General features: G+C 65.7%; 4 protein-coding genes across 5 annotated transcripts; 1 reads left to right on the top strand and 3 right to left on the bottom strand.

Annotated features, from left to right (window-relative positions):
* Positions 1–553: 553 nt before the first annotated feature.
* SNTB2 (syntrophin beta 2) lies at positions 554–5433 on the bottom strand. Its single transcript, XM_065745287.1, has 7 exons — positions 4977–5433; positions 2261–2471; positions 1927–2128; positions 1697–1839; positions 1425–1621; positions 1079–1260; positions 554–989 (listed from the first exon to the last, which is right to left on the bottom strand). Exons 1-7 carry the CDS (start codon positions 5416–5418, stop codon positions 897–899), a joined length of 1470 nt encoding a protein of 489 aa, XP_065601359.1. The 5' UTR covers positions 5419–5433; the 3' UTR covers positions 554–896.
* Positions 5434–5613: 180 nt separating this feature from the next.
* UTP4 (UTP4 small subunit processome component) lies at positions 5614–10140 on the bottom strand. Of its 2 annotated transcripts, none has more exons than XM_065745281.1 (16): positions 9979–10140; positions 9401–9592; positions 9216–9300; positions 9021–9105; positions 8575–8791; positions 8312–8483; positions 8140–8231; positions 7726–7830; positions 7334–7393; positions 7098–7220; positions 6838–6997; positions 6613–6719; positions 6401–6496; positions 6112–6297; positions 5869–5979; positions 5614–5762 (listed from the first exon to the last, which is right to left on the bottom strand). In XM_065745281.1, the coding sequence occupies exons 1-16, from the start codon at positions 10135–10137 to the stop codon at positions 5646–5648; spliced, it is 2067 nt and encodes a 688-aa protein (XP_065601353.1). In that variant the 5' UTR covers positions 10138–10140; the 3' UTR covers positions 5614–5645. The 2 variants fall into 2 exon arrangements, with proteins under 2 accessions (XP_065601353.1, XP_065601354.1); XM_065745282.1 differs by having other exon boundaries at positions 7334–7398; positions 7734–7830.
* A 440-nt stretch (positions 10141–10580) lies between these two features.
* On the top strand, positions 10581–11481 carry CHTF8 (chromosome transmission fidelity factor 8). The gene is made up of 3 exons (XM_065745319.1): positions 10581–10647; positions 10799–11040; positions 11117–11481. Exons 1-3 carry the CDS (start codon positions 10581–10583, stop codon positions 11312–11314), a joined length of 507 nt encoding a protein of 168 aa, XP_065601391.1. The 3' UTR covers positions 11315–11481.
* Positions 11482–13141: 1660 nt separating this feature from the next.
* HAS3 (hyaluronan synthase 3) lies at positions 13142–15267 on the bottom strand. Its single transcript, XM_065745346.1, has 3 exons — positions 14647–15267; positions 14152–14253; positions 13142–14074 (listed from the first exon to the last, which is right to left on the bottom strand). Exons 1-3 carry the CDS (start codon positions 15265–15267, stop codon positions 13151–13153), a joined length of 1647 nt encoding a protein of 548 aa, XP_065601418.1. The 3' UTR covers positions 13142–13150.
* Between the last annotated feature and the right edge of the window lie 2343 nt (positions 15268–17610).

Genomic DNA, 17610 nt, shown 5'->3' with positions numbered 1-17610 from the left:
GTGCACACACACACGCACACACACGCGCTGCACATCCATACACCGTGCACACCCCCCCACACACACAAAACACGCTGCCTGCACAGCCCGTGTGCGTGTACACCGGCACACACCTATATAAAACCACATACACGCACAGTGCTGTGCAGCCCCACGCACGGCCGCGGTGCCGCTCACAAAGCCCACAGCACGCAGTTTTGTATAAATAGCGATTTACAAAGAGTACAAAAATAGAAGGGGCTGCGCTGGGTGAGGGGCCCTGCACCCCCCGTCCCCCCCCAGCACAGCCCATGGGAAGCAGAAACGATTGCGGAGGAGTTGGGTCGGGGTACGGCGGGGACCCCCAGCACTGAGCACCCGTCCCCACGCCCCCTGGCGGAGGTAAAGTACAAAAAGCGAAAGTGCATTAATCTACGCGTCCCTCCCCAAAACCACGGGGCCCACGGGGGTCCCACTGTGCCCCCAGCCCAGGCAGGGAACAGCGTTTGTCAGCTCTGAGAGTTTGGGGACCCCCCCGGCCCTGTGATCGCAGCATGGCAGGGACCGAACCCCCTGCACACAACAGCATCGTGGGGCCAGGTCCCGGCATCCCCTCGAGTGCCCACATTTTTAAGACAAGACCCCCCCCCCAAGGGGGACAAATGGTGCCCAACAGATTCCCACTCTGGGGAGGAACACACGATGAAGTCCTGAGGGAGAGCAGCGGCCCCACTGCAAGGCACAGGTGGTGACATTGGAGATGGCTTTTAGGGCTGGGGGATAACGCTGAGCCCCCCCTGAGCCGTAGGAGGGGAGCCCCACCCCAAGGCACCGGTGTGGCAGGAGGTGGAGGGGGCTCTGTGCTTCCCCAGCTGCTTTGCATTGTGGAGGCAGCTGGGGGGGGGCGGGGCCATCACCTACACCAGCAGCCCCATGCGGGTGACTTTGGCTGAGAGGAAGGTGTGCAGCACAAAGACGATGGGCTTGGGGCAGGAGTGCAGGTCCAGCGCCTGTGGAGGGAAAGGGAGAATGGTGTCACAGCACGGGGGCAGCCCAAGTCCCCGGGGCATGCCAGGATGGGGGGGGGGTCCGTCCTCACCAGTTCACCCTCTGGGCCCCCGAAGTCCAGATAGAGGGTCCTGATGCCATCATCAGCCGACATCTTCAGCTTTTCATAGGGGTAGCGGTAGAGGACGCTGCCGCCCGCCTCATCGTGGCAGATGGTGAAGCCTCCCTCGTAGTGAATGCAGAGCTTCACCTCCTGCCCGCCCAGCGTGCAGCCTGCAGGCACAGGCGTGGCTTTGGCTCCATCCCCACCCCCCAACTACAGTCACCCCCAGGCCCCTGCAACCACCCCCCAGCAGTGGAGGAGGCAGAGATGCCGCCATGCAGCATCCCACCACGGACACCACGGACGTCCTGTCCCGCAGGCAGAGCGCACTCACCCACAGACACCTCCTTGATGAGCTCGGCGGCGGCGTGGCAGCCCTGCACCAGCACCCGCGTCCAGCAGGACAGGTCACGGTGCGTCTCCACGCGGAAGACGTGCATCTCAATCCCCTGCCGTGAACCCGTCCGCGTGGCAAAGGTCAGCTCAGAGCCCAGCGAGGGCGAGCGGCGGCCCGAGCCTGAGTGCACCAACCTGAGGACGGGAGGGGACATCAGTGCCACAGTGAACATATGGGGACGGCTCCTGCACGAGTCCCCATCCCAGCACCTGGTGGCCACCAGCGGGTAGCTGTGGCACGGCGAGGCCCACGCGTCACGTGTCCAGGGCATGGCATCGTACAGCAGCAGGTCCTTCTCCGTCACCGCCATCAGCACCGGCCGCCACTGCTGCCGCCCTCCGTCCAGCCGTGCCTGACAGACACAGAGCGCGGTGACGGAGCAGCTCCTCAGCATCACAGTGCCGCCCAGAGATGCCACCCCCAGCACACGGGCCCGTACCTGCTCCGCCAGCCACGCGACGTGCTTCACCTCCCGGCCCCCGGCACTGCCGCCCAGCGCGGCGTTGAGCTCCGCCAGCACCTGGGGCAGCAGCGCCGCGATGTTGGCGTGCAGCGCCGTGAACCACGAGTGCGCGGTGGCCGTGTCCTTGCAACGCAGGATCAGCGTGTTCCTGCTGTCCGGCGAGTGCAGCTCGATCAGCCTGCGGGGACACAGGGCGCTGGGACGGGGCCAGCCCGGCTGCAGGCGTGCTGCCAGCAATGGGGCCGGGATGGGGGCACGGCGCAGCCTGGGCCACGTGCCGAGCGCTTCCCGATGGCCGCCGCCTGCTCACCGGTTCTCCAGGTCGGGCATGCTGAGGTTCCGTGCGGCGAAGCACATCTTCAGCGGGATGACCTTGCGGTCACGGGCGCCGTGGTGCTGGGGTGACCCGGAGTCCTCGCTGCCGCTCAGGCTGGGGGACTGCGGGGCCGCCCCCTCCCAGGGCAGGTCTGACACCAGCGACGGCTTCTTCATGTAGGGCGTCACCTCCCGCATGAACTTCACTGCGGGCAGAGGGGATCGGTGTTAGGGATGAGGGGAAGAGGGGCCATGTGGGGCCACAACAGCGCTGACCCCTCCCAGGGGCCGGAGGCACACGGGGCCCATCCCGGTGCCACAGGGACGTGTGGATCGGAAGGGCCCGGCGGTGCGGCACAATGGCGCGGGCGGGAGGTCAGCATGCAGCCCATCCTGCCCACCCTGCCGCCAAGTTTCCAGCGCCGCAGGCGATCCCAGCCCCAGACCGGTGCCTGCAGCCAGGACGTGCCGGCTCCGCGCTCCTCTCCGGGCTGGGAGGAAGGAAGGACGCACCGCTCCAGGTCCCCACGGACCATCCCTCCCCAAACACACGGTAGGCGCCGGGACGCCCAAACCCTTTGCTCGCTGAGTGCTGTCCCGTCACCATGCCGCTCCCCGCTGTCACGCTCAGGGACAGTCAACACAATGTGTTCCAGATGCCGGCAGTGCTGCGTGCCTGAGCGCAGAGCAGGGGGTGCGGCCGAGCCGGACAGCTGAGCCCCCTCAACAGGGAGGGAACAGCCGCAGGGCAGAGGGGAATTAAAGTGAAAAAAAGCAGCGAGCAAGCCGTAATCTGCTGTGAAACACAGCTGTGAAGCACGGCTCCCTGCAGGCAGGGAGATGGCACGAGGCCGTGGTGGGAGCTCCGCGGGGCGCCCGGCGGTGCAGCTGAGCCGGCACACAGCTGGAGGGGATGCTCTGCCCTTGCTGCGGGCACCAGCAGATAATATTAGCTCCCGCCGCGCTTATCCCCGGATTACGCCTTCCCCACGCACCTCTAATCCCCACGGGGACGGCAGTGCCTGGGGTGGATGGTTGTGGACAGGGGCTCGGCCGGCAGCAGCCCCCGAGGCAGCTCACAGCTGGCGGCCAGATGTTGGCAGCCTGCAGCTGAGGTTGGGGATGGAGAGCAGAGTGCTGGGGCTGCTGCTCCCTGCCTGGGAGTGAGCCCTTTGTGCTCTGAGCCGTGGTGCTGGCACTGAGCAGCACAGGCCACAACATCCCCAAAACCCCCTGGGTTTGCTTCTGCCCCCAGAGTGGGAGCTGCTGGACACAGCGAGCTTCATCCCCCCCTCCCCTGGTTTGCACAGGGCACCCTGCAGTCCTTGGGGAGCCCGCGCAGCACCAGCTGTGCAACCACAGTGTTCCAAATGCTCGGGTGGGTGGTGGTGGTGCAAGCGAGCTGGTGGTTTGCTCACCCTCATCATACACACAGACACTGCCAGGATGCACAACCCTGACCAGAGCAGGGAACACACCCCAGTGCCAGGGCACGAGCAGCAGCAGAGCCAGAACACAGCCAGGAGATACTGCTGGGGGCAGTGCCCAAGGCTGGGTGCAGGGATGGAGCCACGGTGCACTGCGTGGGGCAGTGGCACATCAGCTGAGCTCCGTCCCGGCACGGCTGCCATGGCACAGCACAGCACGCCTACACGCTCACCACAAAGGAAACCCAGCACTGCTGCACCTCCACAGCTCACTGCAGGAAGGCGGCTGCACCCTGGGCTCACCCACAGGGTTCTCACCACGGCCCAGACCCCCACGTGCTGCCCAGCATTACCAGCCCCCCCCAGCAGCATCAGAGTGGTTTCCCCCACCCATGCGTGTGGGTTTCCTCTTGCAGCCCTCCTTCCTCTTTCCAACCTCCCTGCTCGGCGCAGAGCTGCCTGTAGGCCCAGAGCTCAGTTCCCAGCTCCCACCCAGGATGGGGCAGGGGTCTGTTCCCCTGTTCTGATGGCACCAGGAGGATGGCACCCAGCACAGGTGCCTGCAAGTGAAGCCCAGAGCAGGAGAGTGGGCACAGAGCTCAGTGCCAGTGCTCCTGGCACCACGGTCCCCAGCTGGCCAGGGTACCCAATCCACATCCAAAGGGCAATGCCATACACCCCTGAATGCTCTTCCCAGCCCCAAGTAGAGCAATATCAGGGCTGCTGTGGGGCAGGACCAAAGGGCACAGGAGGTGAATCCAGCCCAGGGCAGCCAGGTGATGAGTCTATATCTGCTCAGCCAAAGCCAACAGCCAGCGTGTGTGGGCTGGGCAGTAATGGGAGAGCCCTGCACCGAGGCACCGTCACCCTGCTCATCCCCTCCTTGTCCCCCGGTGCCCTGGAGCCGGCAGGGGAGCTGAGCCACACAGATCTGTGCACGCCCTCGCACCGGCACACGGCCCCGGTGGACACCAGGACGGGATGTGGGGGTGGTACCGGTGGCACCGGCAGGTCCTGCCCCAGCTTGCCGGGAACAGGTCGGGCAGGAGCCGTTACACCGCGGGCACCGAGCCCCGTGCCGCGCATCAGGGTGGGCACCGTGGGGAGCACCACCGGTCCCGGGGCACCGCCGCCACCCCCAGGGGCACGGGGCCGAAGGTGACACAGCAGCAGGGAACGGGCTCGGACGTGGGCGTCCCCGTCCCACACCGGGCTGGGCCACGGGAAGCGGGGACGGGGGGAGAAGGGCACCCCGGGGCGGGGGGGGGTCCGCAGGGCCGGTACCTTCCAGGATCACCTCCCTCCCGGCGCGTTTCAACGCCTGCACGGCCTGGTCGTGGGTAGCGTCGCGGAGGTCCACGCCGTTCACCGCCAGGATGGCATCACCGAGCCGCAGCGCGCCGCTCCGCTCCGCCGCCAGCCCCGGGAAGATGCGGGAGATGAGCACGGGCATGCGGTTCTCCCGGCCGCCCTTGATGCTGATGCCGAGCCCGCCCGCCTCCGCCTTCACCACCCGCACCCGCCGCACGCAGCCGGGAACGGCCGCCTCCGCGCCGCCCCACTCGCCGCCGCCGTTGGCCACGCCGTTGAGCCCCGGGGCCGGTTCTCCGGGCTCGGCCGTGAGGCTCAACGCCTCTCCGCTCAGCTCGGCCGCCACCCGCACCCAGCGCTCCCGCAGCAGCAGCTCCAGCAGCCCCGCCTTGGACGCGCGCGTCCACACGGCCATGCCGCCGCCGCGCCGCGCCGCCACGGGCCCTGCCGCGAGGACACGCCCCCCGCCCGCATGGCGGAAGGCTATTGGCTGTGTGTGCCGCGAGGGGCGGGGCGAGGGGAGCTGCTAGCGTTCCGATTGGTGGGAGGGGGAGGCGGCGGCGGGGGGGAACGGGGAGCTCCCGGTAAGGACGAGGCGCGGGCCGCGGCGTGGGAACAGCGCGTTTATTGCCGCGGCCGGGGCTAAGTGCCGAACTTCTTCTGCTGCACGGGCGGCGGCAGCTCGGCGCTGATGTCCAGGGCGGGCCGCTCCACCGTCACCAGGCAGCGCTCGTCCAGGAGGTCCGCGAACAGCAGCGGCTGCGGGCACAGCGGTGTGAGCAACGGGAACCCGGCGGAGCCCCGCGGGAGGCGGTGCTGGGGGCAATCCCGGGGGTGAGATGCACGCTGGGGCCCCGCTGCCCACCTGGAACTTCTTGCAGATCTTGAAGGCGTGGAGCTGCCGCTGCCGGGCGGGCCCTGAGAGCTGCTTCAGGGTGCTCTGGTTCACCAGCAGGGCGTTGTTGTCGGGCAGGGGCTGTGGGCACAGTTGGCGTCAGTGCTGCAGCTCAGGCACCAAGCCCTGTGCCCACCCCCTGCAGTGCTGCCCACCCCCTGCCCTTTCCCTTTGTGCCAGCACGAGCAGCCCCTGGCAGCTCCAGCAGCTCACCAGGGACTTGTCGAGCACGCAGAACATGTAGATGTCGTGCAGCAGGATTTGGGAGGTGTTCTTGGGGTTGAAGGCAATGTGGGTGATGGGCGAGTCCCTCTCCAGCCACAGCCTGTGCAGCCCTCTGTTCTGCACCATACGGCTCCAGGCCGTGTACTGCTTCTCAGGGATGCTGAACTCGAAGATCTGTGGGGCAGGAGATGACATGGGATGGGTTCCCAGCGTCAGCCCAGTGCCAGCACACAGCCAGTCCCAAGCAGCACGGGGCTGCTGCAGGCACAGCTCCCACCTGCTGGTCCGAGTAGGCAATAACAAGGTTGTTGGTGGCGGGGTGGATGGCGAGGGCTGTCACTGCACAGCTGTAGGTGGGCACCGTGCAGTGGTGCTGAAAGGCAGAAGGACAACACTGCACCACGTGTCCACCCCCCCCCCCCCGGGACCTCCCCCTGTGCCCAGCTCTAGGGACAGCGCAGGGGGCCCCACACAGAGCCCTTCCTGTACCTTGAAGTGTTTCAGGCTGTAGACGTGCACCTCCCAGTCCCCGCTGACCGCAGCCAGCCAGCTGCCATCAGCACTCGCTGCCAACAGGTAGACAGCTTCCCGGGTCCCTGAACAACACCGCACACAAATGCTACACAGACACGAGCAACCCTTAAACCACCCCAAAGCGTCCCAGACCTAGGGCAGCACTCTGTGCCCACAGGAGCCCCGGTGCCTGCTCCCCACCTGCAGGCGGGCGCAGCGTGTGCAGGTGTTTGCAGCCCCCTGGTTCCAGCAGCTGCACCACATGGACAGAGCCTCTGTCGGAGCCGATGAAGAGTCTGCCCGAGTCAGAAGAGCACTGCAGCTGGTAGGCTGGGAGCAGCAGCTTGGGCACGCCAGGAACCTTGCAGAGGGAGAAGGCAGCACCAGCAGTCACACTGCTGCTGACCCATGCACTGTGCCACCAGCAGCCCCAGCTCCCCGTGAGCCCCCCCAGCCCCCACCTTCTTGACGCTGATGCTGTCGCCCTCGTGCTGCACGCGGTAGAGGTGGAAGTGAGAGGCAGTGCTGTAGGTGATCCAGCTGCCGCAGGGTGAGACACAGCTGCAGTAGATGTGCTCAGGACCCTGGGGATGTGGAAGTGCTGAGCGGGGTCTGCTGAGCCTCCTCGGCAGGCAGTGGCACCTCAGCTTAGCCACTGGAGGAAGCAGAGCTGCCAGGCACAGGTGCCAGCCCTTACCTTGCTCTTGAGTTGCAGGAGGTGCTCTGGCATGCGGCTCACAGGAAGGACCTCTCCATCCTTTCCTGCCGTGATAACCAAGCATCAGCAACAACAGAATTCAAACAGGTTGTGGTGAGAGTGTCAGGGAACCCAGGGGGAGCGGTGCCAGACACCAGAAGGGACCCAGACCCTTCCCCAGCCACCTTGAGGCTGAGCTCCCCAGGGCACCACTCAGCTCAGCAGGAAGAGTACGCTGCCAGCAGCACCACGGCCCTGCACCATGCTGGGTAACAGCCACAAGCAGAGCAGGGCTGCACCATTCCCCTGCTGCCCCAGCAGCTTGCACCCTGCAGTCCTCCAGACACTGCCCCAGGGTTAAACACAGAGGTCTGTACCCACCAGCCACCCACAGATGTACCAGTTTTATTAGTAGAGCCAAGTCTCCAGAGCTCCAGGTGCTGGGAGAACTGGAAGAGGAGGAGCCGAGCTTTCCTGGCACAGGAGACGAGGCGTCGCTGCGGGCAGAAATGGGCACGTTGTCATGGACCACAGCATGGGAGAAAGGGCTGGGCCAAAACCACAACAGCTTGGGCTGCCAGCAAGGAACACCTCAGGTTCTGTGGGATGAGAACCAGGAGAGGGAGCCGCAGCAGGACCAGCAGGACAGGCTCATCAACTCTCCATCTCACTGTACCACAGGAGCCTGCAGGCGTGCCAGGGCCAGGAGGGGACCCCAGAGGGGCAGGCAGGGCCTGGCTGCTCCCACAGAGCTCACCTCGTGCCCCCAGGAGCTGACATGGGACCCTTCTTAGGGCCACACTCACGTGGGGGAGGATGAATTTCCGCAGCACGGCCTCGTAGCTCTTCTTCTGCACCTTCTCCATGAGCGGGCGGATCACCAGCTGGGCATCCAGGCCTGGAAACCAAGTGGAGCTCAGACAAGCAGTTATTGGTGGGGGGAACACCACCCACTGAGCTTCCCCTTGCAGCCCATACCTCCAGAGATGAGAGCCATCGGGGTGTGCACCACAGCTCGCACGTCATGGGTGTGATGTTGGAACGGCTTTGTCCTCACCCAGCGCTTCTCCTGGCTGCCCACCTTCACTGGCAGCAGCTGCAGCTGGTAGGTGGCCCCCGTCGAGGTGCCCACCACAATGCTATCCTCTTCCTGGGAGAAAAAGAGGGCTGGGGCTCACGGAGCACAGCAATGGACACCACCTGCGTGCTGGCACTGCTGTCCCAGCTCAGGGTGACCTCACCTCTGACACAGCCAGGGAGAGGGCAGCTGAGGTGCTGACGGTGTGGGAGTCCTGCAGTGTCCCTCGCTCCCAGTCCCAGAACTGCACTCTCCCAAAAGAGTCCGAGCTGACGACGGTGCCACTCGACAGGAAGGCGATGCTCCACACGACGCACTCCTGCTTCCTGGGCTTTGGCACGTGATAGTTCACCATGATCCTCTGGGTGGTCCGACCTGAGGTAGGGAAGGGTTATTCAAGATAAGGAGAGAGTGGGATAACTTCACGCTCCCCACCTCATCCGTTCCATCTGCATGCTGCAGGACTCCCAGGCTGGGAGACAAGCAAGACATCCCCCAAAGCATGGACTCAGCACTGCTGATGGTGCCCCAGGACAGGGTGCACCCCAGGCTCCCCCGAGGGCTGCTCTGAGGAGCAGTGCCCTTCTCCAGGACACTTCATTACCTGAGCGGACATCGAGCACACGGAGAAAGTCGATGGAGCCAGCTGCCAGGTGTGTCCCCGAGGGGTGCCAGGAGAGGCACAGCACACGCCCTATGGAGAAGAAAGCTCCAGGAGTGCACCAGAGCACAGGAGCCTCTCGGTAACCGGGATGGCACATGGAGCAGACAAGAGGACGGCCCCACAGAGCCCTCCCCACTCACCTTTCCGCTGGTCCAGGTTCTTCTCAAACTGAACACCGCCAGGCACCACCTGGAAGAGCTTCACCGAGCCGTCCTCACAGCCAATCTGGGGGAGAGGAGGAGGGGAAGGATCAGCTCCTGGGGGTGGCAGCTCCTCTGCCCCTGTGGGGCCCATCCCAGCTGCTGTCCCCATCCTGGCTGCTCACCGCCAGCCGCGTGCCGTCGCTGTTGGCAGCCATGCTCCAGATGGGTCCCCCGAAGCCATCGACAGCTCGGGCCGGGCGCAGCCGCTCCAGGTCATACTCAGTGATGTCCCCGCTCAGGCCGGCCCCGAAGAGCCGCTCCCCTGCTGCCCAGCACAGCGCTTCCACCGAGCGTGCCTGGTGCCCGGGGATGGCCTGGGGGAAAAGGCCCCACCACCGCGGCTCTGTTCCACCTGCATCCGCCCCTAACCCCACAACCCCTGGTTCTCTGCTGGTCCTCCCCTGTCAGCCCGGTTCCTCCCAAGTCCTTATTCCCACCCCAGGCTGGCTCTTCCCGGTTCCCCGCTGCCACACTACCAGGTTTCCCCCCCAGCCCCCCCCCCCCCCCCCCCACTAATTCCCATTCTCCTCTATCAGCCCGTCCAGCTCTCCCGGCGGTTCCCTGCCCGCCACTCCTGCCCCGTTCCCTTCTCCTGCCTTCCCCCCCAGACTCCCCACCACCCGGTCCCTCCCGTTCCCCCGCGACCACCCAGCCCCGTCCTCCCGGTTCCCCCTCAGCTCGCTCCCCGGCCGCCGCCCACCTTCTCCATGAAATAATTAGCGGCGAAGTTGTACACCTCGACGGCGCCGTCGGTGCGGGCGAGCGCCAGGCGGCGGCCGCGGTCGTGGTACGCCATGCAGCGCACGCCGGCGGGCACCAGCCCGAAGAACCGCACGCGGTGCACCTCAAACTCCCCCATCGCCGCTCCCGGTGCCGCTCCGCCCCGCCGGGCCCCACGTGCGGCGCGGCGCTCCCGGAAGCGGAAGTGACCTCTGTGCCCGGAAGCGGAAAGCGCGGAGCAGAAGGGCGGGAGATTCGGCGGGGCCGGGAGGTGGGAGCGGGGCGAGGCGGGATGTAACCGGCACGGACAGCGCGGCGGGGAGGGCTGGGGGTGTGGGGAAGGGCGAGATCTCGCTGTCCAGGAGCCCCGAGGTGGGGGGTGTGGCTGGGCACGGTGAGGGTTTGGGGTGCGGGGCTTTGGGCACAGAGGGTTCGGTGGGGTGAGGGCGTGGGGAGGGATTTAGGGCATGGGAGGGGGACGTTAAGGCGTAGGGAGCGGCTGGATGTGGTGGGGGTGTGGTGCTGGGGGCTCTGCGGGTTTGGTGGGGGCTACGGGGGAGCTCAGCACGGGGGGGATTCGGGATGTGGGGGGGAAGCACAACGCAGGAGGCAGTTGAATGTAGTGGGGCTTTGGGGCGTGGAGCTGAGGGTATGGAAACCTTGGGCATAGCAGACTCACTGGGATATAGGAAAGGAACATGGCACAGGGAATGTGGGAGGGTTCAGGGCGTGGGTTCGAGGAGATGGTGGTCCCAATGCCACCCAGCAGCTGAGGGCTCATCCCATCCGTCCCCTTTTAGTGACGGCAGCTCTTCAGAGCCCACACTATGGTGCAGGTCATCATCTCCAGGTGAGTGCGGGCCTGGTCCTGCCGTGCTCAGGTGCCTCATGCCCGGTGGGTGACACCACTCCTCTCCCTGGCAGTGCTGGTGCAGGCAGCCTGGAGCAATGGGTGCTGGTGGAGCTGCAGGGAGAGGTGGAGCCACGCGATGGCGGTGCACTGCCCGGGAGTCTGCTGGGAGACCTGCACTATACCCGTGAGGTGAGCAGCCCTCTGAGCCCCGGATGTGGGGTGGAGGTGCCCGTGGGGCTGATCTCACCCCATTCCTCCCACGCAGGGCATCCCCGTGCTCATTGTGGGCCACCACATCCTCTATGGGAAGGTGGTGCAGCTGGAGAAGCCCTTTGCTGTCCTGATGAAGCAGGCAGCCGACCCTGCGGGGACACACTACACTGTTACTGCCCTCATCAAGACCAAGCTGCTCTTCAAAACGAGGCCCAAGCCCATCATCACCAACGTGCCCAAGAAGGTGTAAGGACACAGACTCGCTGCCATGGGAGCAATGCTGTCCCCTTGCTGTGACACTGCTTAGGACAGATGGGGCATGAATTCTCCCCACCTTAGGTGAGGGGCATCCTGCAGGACCAGGCTGTGCCCCCACAGGGGGCTGCACATGACTGCCACCAGCACCACCTCAAGCACCAGAACTCAGCTGTGCTGCCAGCTCTGCCCATCCTCCTGCCTGTGCCAGGATGGTTTGGGCTCACTCTCAAGCTGGCTGCCACCCCTGTGTTCCCTTCTAAAGTCACCCCTGCAGCCAACAGAGCTGCAGACAGGGTCTGCCTCCTCTGTTTTAGCACCTTCCACCCTCAAGTCTCCCCAGACCTGGGAGCCCACGTGGAGTTGGGCAGGGGAAGGAGAGATGACACCATTTTTTTTCTCTGTGCAAGTCTTTATTGTGTCAAATCCACCAGGATATAAAAAACAGACCTCTCAAAATATGAAAAAAATATGGGTTAAAAAATAAATAGATTTACAAACAATCAGCAATAAAGTGTAAATACGAAAAGAGCTACAAAAGTCTCCTAAAAAATCCCATCTTAAATAAAAAGCCTGACTTGTAGAAAGGTTCTAGCCCTAAAAAGAGGGCCCAGGGGAGACAGCCGTGGGTAAATACCCAGGGGAACCTAGCGGGCAGGGAAAGGCTGGGAACTGGCTCTCCCCGCCCTTCTCTGCATGCCCGGGCCCAAAACCCAGCACCTCCTCGCTGTCTAGACGGATGCCAGGTTCCCTCCTCGCTTCCAGAGCTAGGGGGCAGAGGAGGGGCGGTGGAGAAGGCAGCTGGCATGGAGCCTATGGGACGTGGTTAGCTTTATGGGGGCGTGGGCTGGCCGGGCCACCCCCAGCCCACGCTTCAGCTGACCCACGGCCTGGGTTTTCCTGCTTCTGCCCAAGCTGTGGGCACAAAAGTGGGGTGCCAGTGCTCCCCCCCCCCCCCCACTCTCTCTTTGGCAAAACACAACAGAGGAGCTGCCCTCCTGGGGCAGCCAGATCCCCAGAAAGGAGTTGGTGGGAGCTGTGGGTACATGCCTGCACATACACAGCCGTGGGGGGATGGGGGTGGAGGGGGACTTCTGGGGAACATTCATTGCTCCATGGGGACAGAGCAGGGGATGCTTGAGCCCCCGTGGGTGGGCCCAGCTGGCAGCACCAGCCAGTGGTGCCTGGCATTGGCACAGCACCTGAGGGATGTGGTGCCAATGTTGGGATGAAATCCGATTTCTGTCCCTAAATCGTGGCAGGGAGGGGGGCTGAGCCTGCAGCCGGCTCCTGCCCACGCAGAGGCTGCACAGGGATGGTGGGGAAATAATCCTGGGGTGCAGCAACCCCATAGGTTCATAGGTTCCCAGCAGCATTGAGCACCACAGCTCAGCACCTGGTTGGACTCCTGGGGCCCTTCCTCCACAGTACCACGGGGGAACATCAGGGGCCCCAGAAAAGCACCGAAGGATGGGGCCCAGCGGGGCGGGGGGAGCCCAACCAGCGGAGCTCCCGCTGTGCCCTCACCAAGGCAGCGAAATGCTCAGCGTGGCACAGGGAGGGACCCTGCAGCACCAAGGCTGTGCCAAGCACAGCTCCGGACAGCCCCGGCGTGGCTGCTAGCACCCATTGGGCTGAGTCTTACAGAAAACAACGAACACTTACTTAAAAATAATTAAAAAAGGGAAGAAAAAGAAAAACGACCGCAATAAAAAGAAAAAAAAAGCGAGACTTGATCACAAACGCTGACCTCAGGGCGCCGGACACAGGGAGCTGCAGCCGGATGGCCACTGCTGGGTCAACAGCAACTGCAAGGGGACCCACGGTGTCCTCACACCTCAGCAAAGACCAACCCGCACTGCTCCTGCCTCTTGCCGCAGCGCCGGGCCACCATGGCCAAGTAGAGCGTCAGCAAGGCCACCCAGTAGCAGGCATAGAGGACGGCTCCCGAGACGAGGAAGGCCACCTCGGTGTCGCTGAGCAGGTCCTGGCTGAAGGCCGTGTAGGCCAGGCCGCCCAGCAGCACGGCCGCCCACACCGACACCGGCAGCAGCCCCACAAAGTTGACCACGATGGTGCGGCGCCCCGACGTGCCCCAGCCCGACTTGTTGATGGTGGCGATGGCGAACATCTTGGCGGGCAGCAGGCTGGACATGTAGAGCAGGGCGTAGAGGGAGACGAAGATCATCTCGGCGCTGCCACGCAGGAAGCAGGCGTAGGTGGCCTTGATGATGCCCACCAGCTGCACCGTCAGCAGGAACAGGAGGATGTTCCAGATGCGCCCGCGGTAGAAGAGCTGGATGACGGTGGCGATGAGGAAGAAGGGGAAGAAGCCGGTCACCACCGACTCGTAGGTCATCCAGAGGTGGTGCTTGTGGAACCACAGCGCGTTGTAGAGCCACTCGCGGAAATAGGACTTGCTCCAGCGGGTCTGCTGGTTGAGCCAGCGCAGGTAGCGCGTCGGCGTCTCCGTCAGGCAGCGCGAGCGCGCCGTGTACTTGGTCTGGTAGCCCAGGCTGAGCACGCGGTTCGTGAGGTGCCGGTCATCCCCGAAGCTGCACTTGGTGCCCAGGAAGGTCTGGTGGTACCAGTCCTCCAGGAACTGCTGCAGCAGCGCGTTGCGGTACATGCCCAGCGGGCCGCTGATGCACTGCACGCAGCCGAAGTAGGACTGGCAGGCACGCTCCACGTTGAAGGCCATCCAGTACCGCACGCTGCTCAGGAAGGAGATCCATGAGTCGTACTTGTTGAGGATCTGCAGAAGAGATGGGGTCAGTGCCACCAACACAAGCCCGGTACCCCCGTGTGCCCCTTCCCCGCCCCTCACCATACCTGGACATCGCCGCCCACGCCGCCGACGCGGGGGTCGGCCTCCAGGATGCGGAGCATCTCGGCGGTGCAGGCGGGGTCCAGCACCGTGTCTGAGTCACACACCTGGGGGCAGAGGCAACGTCGAACCCCGCTTCACCACCCACACACGCCCGGCAGACGGCCCAGCCCCAGCCGGGCAAGCCCGAGCCACGGCCGGCGAGACGAGGCAGGGCCTGCAGAGCAGCGGGCGGTGAGGGGAGCGGAGTGCTCTGCGGAGCCGGACAACACTGCCCCAGGACACCCCGTCCTGGTCAGCAGCATCACGGTGGGACACCCCAGCTGACCCCAGCCCAGGCACGGGGGTCCGGGCCCCATGCGGTGCTGCTCTGTGTCCCAGGTGACACCTGCATGCTGCAGGGGATGCACCGAGGAGGTGACACAGAGCGCTCCCGTGCAGCCCCATGGGTCCCCACGTCACCCCGCATGTCCCCCCGCCCACCCGGCCCCCACATCCACCTGGATGTAGTCCACGGAGTCTCCAAGTGCCCGGAAGGCCGTGTACATCACCTCGCGCTTCCCGCCCCACTTCTGCAGGATGCAGGAGTAGGTGGTGCCGCGCACCAGAGCCTGCACGTGGGCCAGCCCTTCCTGCAGCCCGGCCTCCGTCTCGCCCTCGCCCCGCGCGTGGAAGTTACTCCTCCAGACGTAGCTGCCCGCGCGCTCGGAGCCCATCACGTCGTGGAAGATGTCCAACATGTAGGTGTCGTCGGGGCCGTTGCCGTCCACCACCATCACCACTTTGAGGTCGGGGAAGGCGATGCGCTTGACGGAGTGCAGGCACTTCTTCAGGTAGTCGGGATCCTCCTGGTAGGCGGCGATGCAGAGGGCCACCGAGCGGCCCAACCGCACCGGCCGTCCCCCGGCCCGCATGCGTCGGTGCTCCAGGAAAGCAAAGAGGCTCTGGATGAAGAGGTGCAGCCCCAGGATGGCCCCGTAGAGCCCAAAGGAGAGGTAGTGCTTCTCCGTGTGGATGAACTGGTACCCAGTGACATAGGCGGCCAGGATGCCCCCCAGCACCGCCAGGGCGAAGAGGCTGGTCCCGACGACACGCAGCGCCGTGGAGAGGCTCACTGGCATCTGGGTGAGATGGGACAGTCAGGGCACGGCCACCACCCAGGGGACAGCACGATGCAGGCGGTGGTCTCCCAGCCCACGTGCACTTCATCTCCCCCGCAGAAAACGCTTTTGGGATTTCCCCACCCGCAGCCCTGCAGGGCCAGGCTGGAGGACAGGGAAGGGCACGGGGACAACGGGCAGCTGGCTGACCCCGGGGGGGAGGCACGGCCCCGGGAGCCCCGGTCCTCGCACGGCGGGACCCAGCTCGGCCCCTCCCGAGCCCCCATCCCAACTGTGGGACCGGGACAGCGCCGCGGGGCCGGGGGAGCCCGGGGGTGCGGGAGCGGGCAGGGGTGGGCGGCACTTCCCGGGGGCTCCGCAGTGCCCCTCCGCTCCCGGTCCTCCCCCGCCCCGCAGCCCCCGGTGCCGGCTCCGCTCCGCTCCGCGCCGCGGGAGTGGAGGGGGTGTGGGGGTTGGGGGATGTTCCTGCAGAGCCGCGGGGGCGGGGGAGCCCCGGGCCGGGACCGGCGGGGCTGGGAGGGAGGAGGGGAGGGACCGTACCGGGACTCACCGTGCTGGTACCGGTGTCGGTGGTACCGCTCGCCCCGGCCGCCGCCGCCGCCGCCGCTGTGCGCCCGGCCCGGCCCGCGCGGCCGCTTTATACCGCGGCGGGGCCGGCACCGCCCGCAGCCCGCGGGGTCTCCGCCCGGCACCGGGACCGGCACCCCCGGCACCAGCACCCCCGGCACCACCCCCGGCCCCGCCCGCAGCCCCCGGGACTCGCCCGTCACCGTCCCCAGCCCCGCACTGCGGGATGCACCGGGCACCGGGTCCGTCCCCATCTGTCAGCCGGGGACAGCCGCGCTGTCAGCCCCCTGCCACCCTCCAAGGACCCTCCCCGCGTCCCCCCGTAGCCATCAGCCGCCCCCTCCCGGGGACACATGGGGACACCTCGCGCTGTCATTCCGTCCCTGTGCCCCTCCAAGAACCGGAGCCCTGCGCCCACCGCACGCGATGTCCCCGTGCCAAACCGGCGGCACAGCACTGCCAGCCCCGGGACGGACCCCTCTGAGCCGCAGCCTCTCCTTTTTGGGCTCAGATCCCGCACTTTCGGGTTCCGCACAGGTTGGGTACAGGGCTCGGTGCCACCCCCCCCTGGGGGGACACTCCCCGTGCAGATCGCGGGGATCCCCCGCGCGCGGTGGGGCACGGACGAGCCGGGACCCCCGCACCGCTGCTGGGTTCCCACGTGGCACCGAACGGTCACATCTGTGTCACTGCTGCTGGGACGCGGGGCTCGGCTGTCCCGGCACTGCGGGTACTGCTCTGCACGAGGCGGTGGGGGACGGGGACGGGGGGGTGCCCAGCTCTGGGGTTACGCAGCGGCCCCGTTACCTTTCAGTGTGATCGCAGCTCCCGGGTGCTCTCCTCGCACGAGTGCTTCCCGAGGTATAAATACAATTTCCTCCTCCTCCGGCACAGAAACCTCCGTGTTCGCAGCGGCACAATTGCAGCCAGCCGCCCAGGGAGCTGCATTAATACAGACTTCTCATTCAAAGCCTTCCTCTGGCCGTCTGCTCCAGGCCTTGGCAAGGCACAGCCGGTACGGCAGCATCCCGGTGTGCGCCCGCAGCCCCGCACCGGCACCGGCACCGGCGGCAGCACCGGCTGGCAGCGGTGACAGCGCAGAGCAGCGCCCGTCCGCCAGCGAGGACAATGCGCTCCTGGCCACACACACACACACACACACACACACACACACACACACACACACACACACACGGCACAGTGCTCGTGGCTTTGCTGGGGGTGGGGACGCAGCCCGGTACCCCAACCTTGCAGGGCTGGGGTGCAGCAGCACTGAGCAGCCCGGGCTGTGGGGTGGTTGGACCCCACTGTGATCCCACATCCCCCGGCCCTGTTCACACACCCTGCTCAAGGGTGCACGGTGATGCTGCAGGTTTGGGGTGCCCCCCTCGGTGGGGGTACCCCTGGGGGCTGCCCTGGCAGAGGGGTGACCCTGGTGCTGGGATGGCCCCACTCAGCGGTGCACAAACAGGCAGAGGAAGGGCTGCAGTGCTGGCGGGGTACAGGAGCTCAGTAACTCCGTTTCCCTCTTCACTGAGGTATGGGTGAAATCACGTTTTGAATCTTGTTCAGCTGCTCCTTTTCCTGATATCTTATTTCTGTGGCCCACAAATACCTCTCGCTGCCCTCGGGCACCCCAGGTGCTGAGCAGCCCCGGCCATTCCTGGGTCCTGATGCCCCAAACCCCACAGTACCCAGAGGCCCTCCATATAATTCATAGCTGAGATGGCACCGGGGCTCCGTGCAGCTCCCAGAAACAGACAACACACAGCAGAC

Source organism: Cyrtonyx montezumae, unplaced genomic scaffold, assembly GCF_038088225.1.
Source record: "Cyrtonyx montezumae isolate F1298 unplaced genomic scaffold, pur_monq_1.0 scaffold_35, whole genome shotgun sequence".
Lineage (NCBI taxonomy): Eukaryota > Metazoa > Chordata > Aves > Galliformes > Odontophoridae > Cyrtonyx > Cyrtonyx montezumae.
The sequence above is the reverse complement of the archived record's forward strand: the minus strand, read 5'-3'. Positions and strand labels throughout refer to the sequence as shown.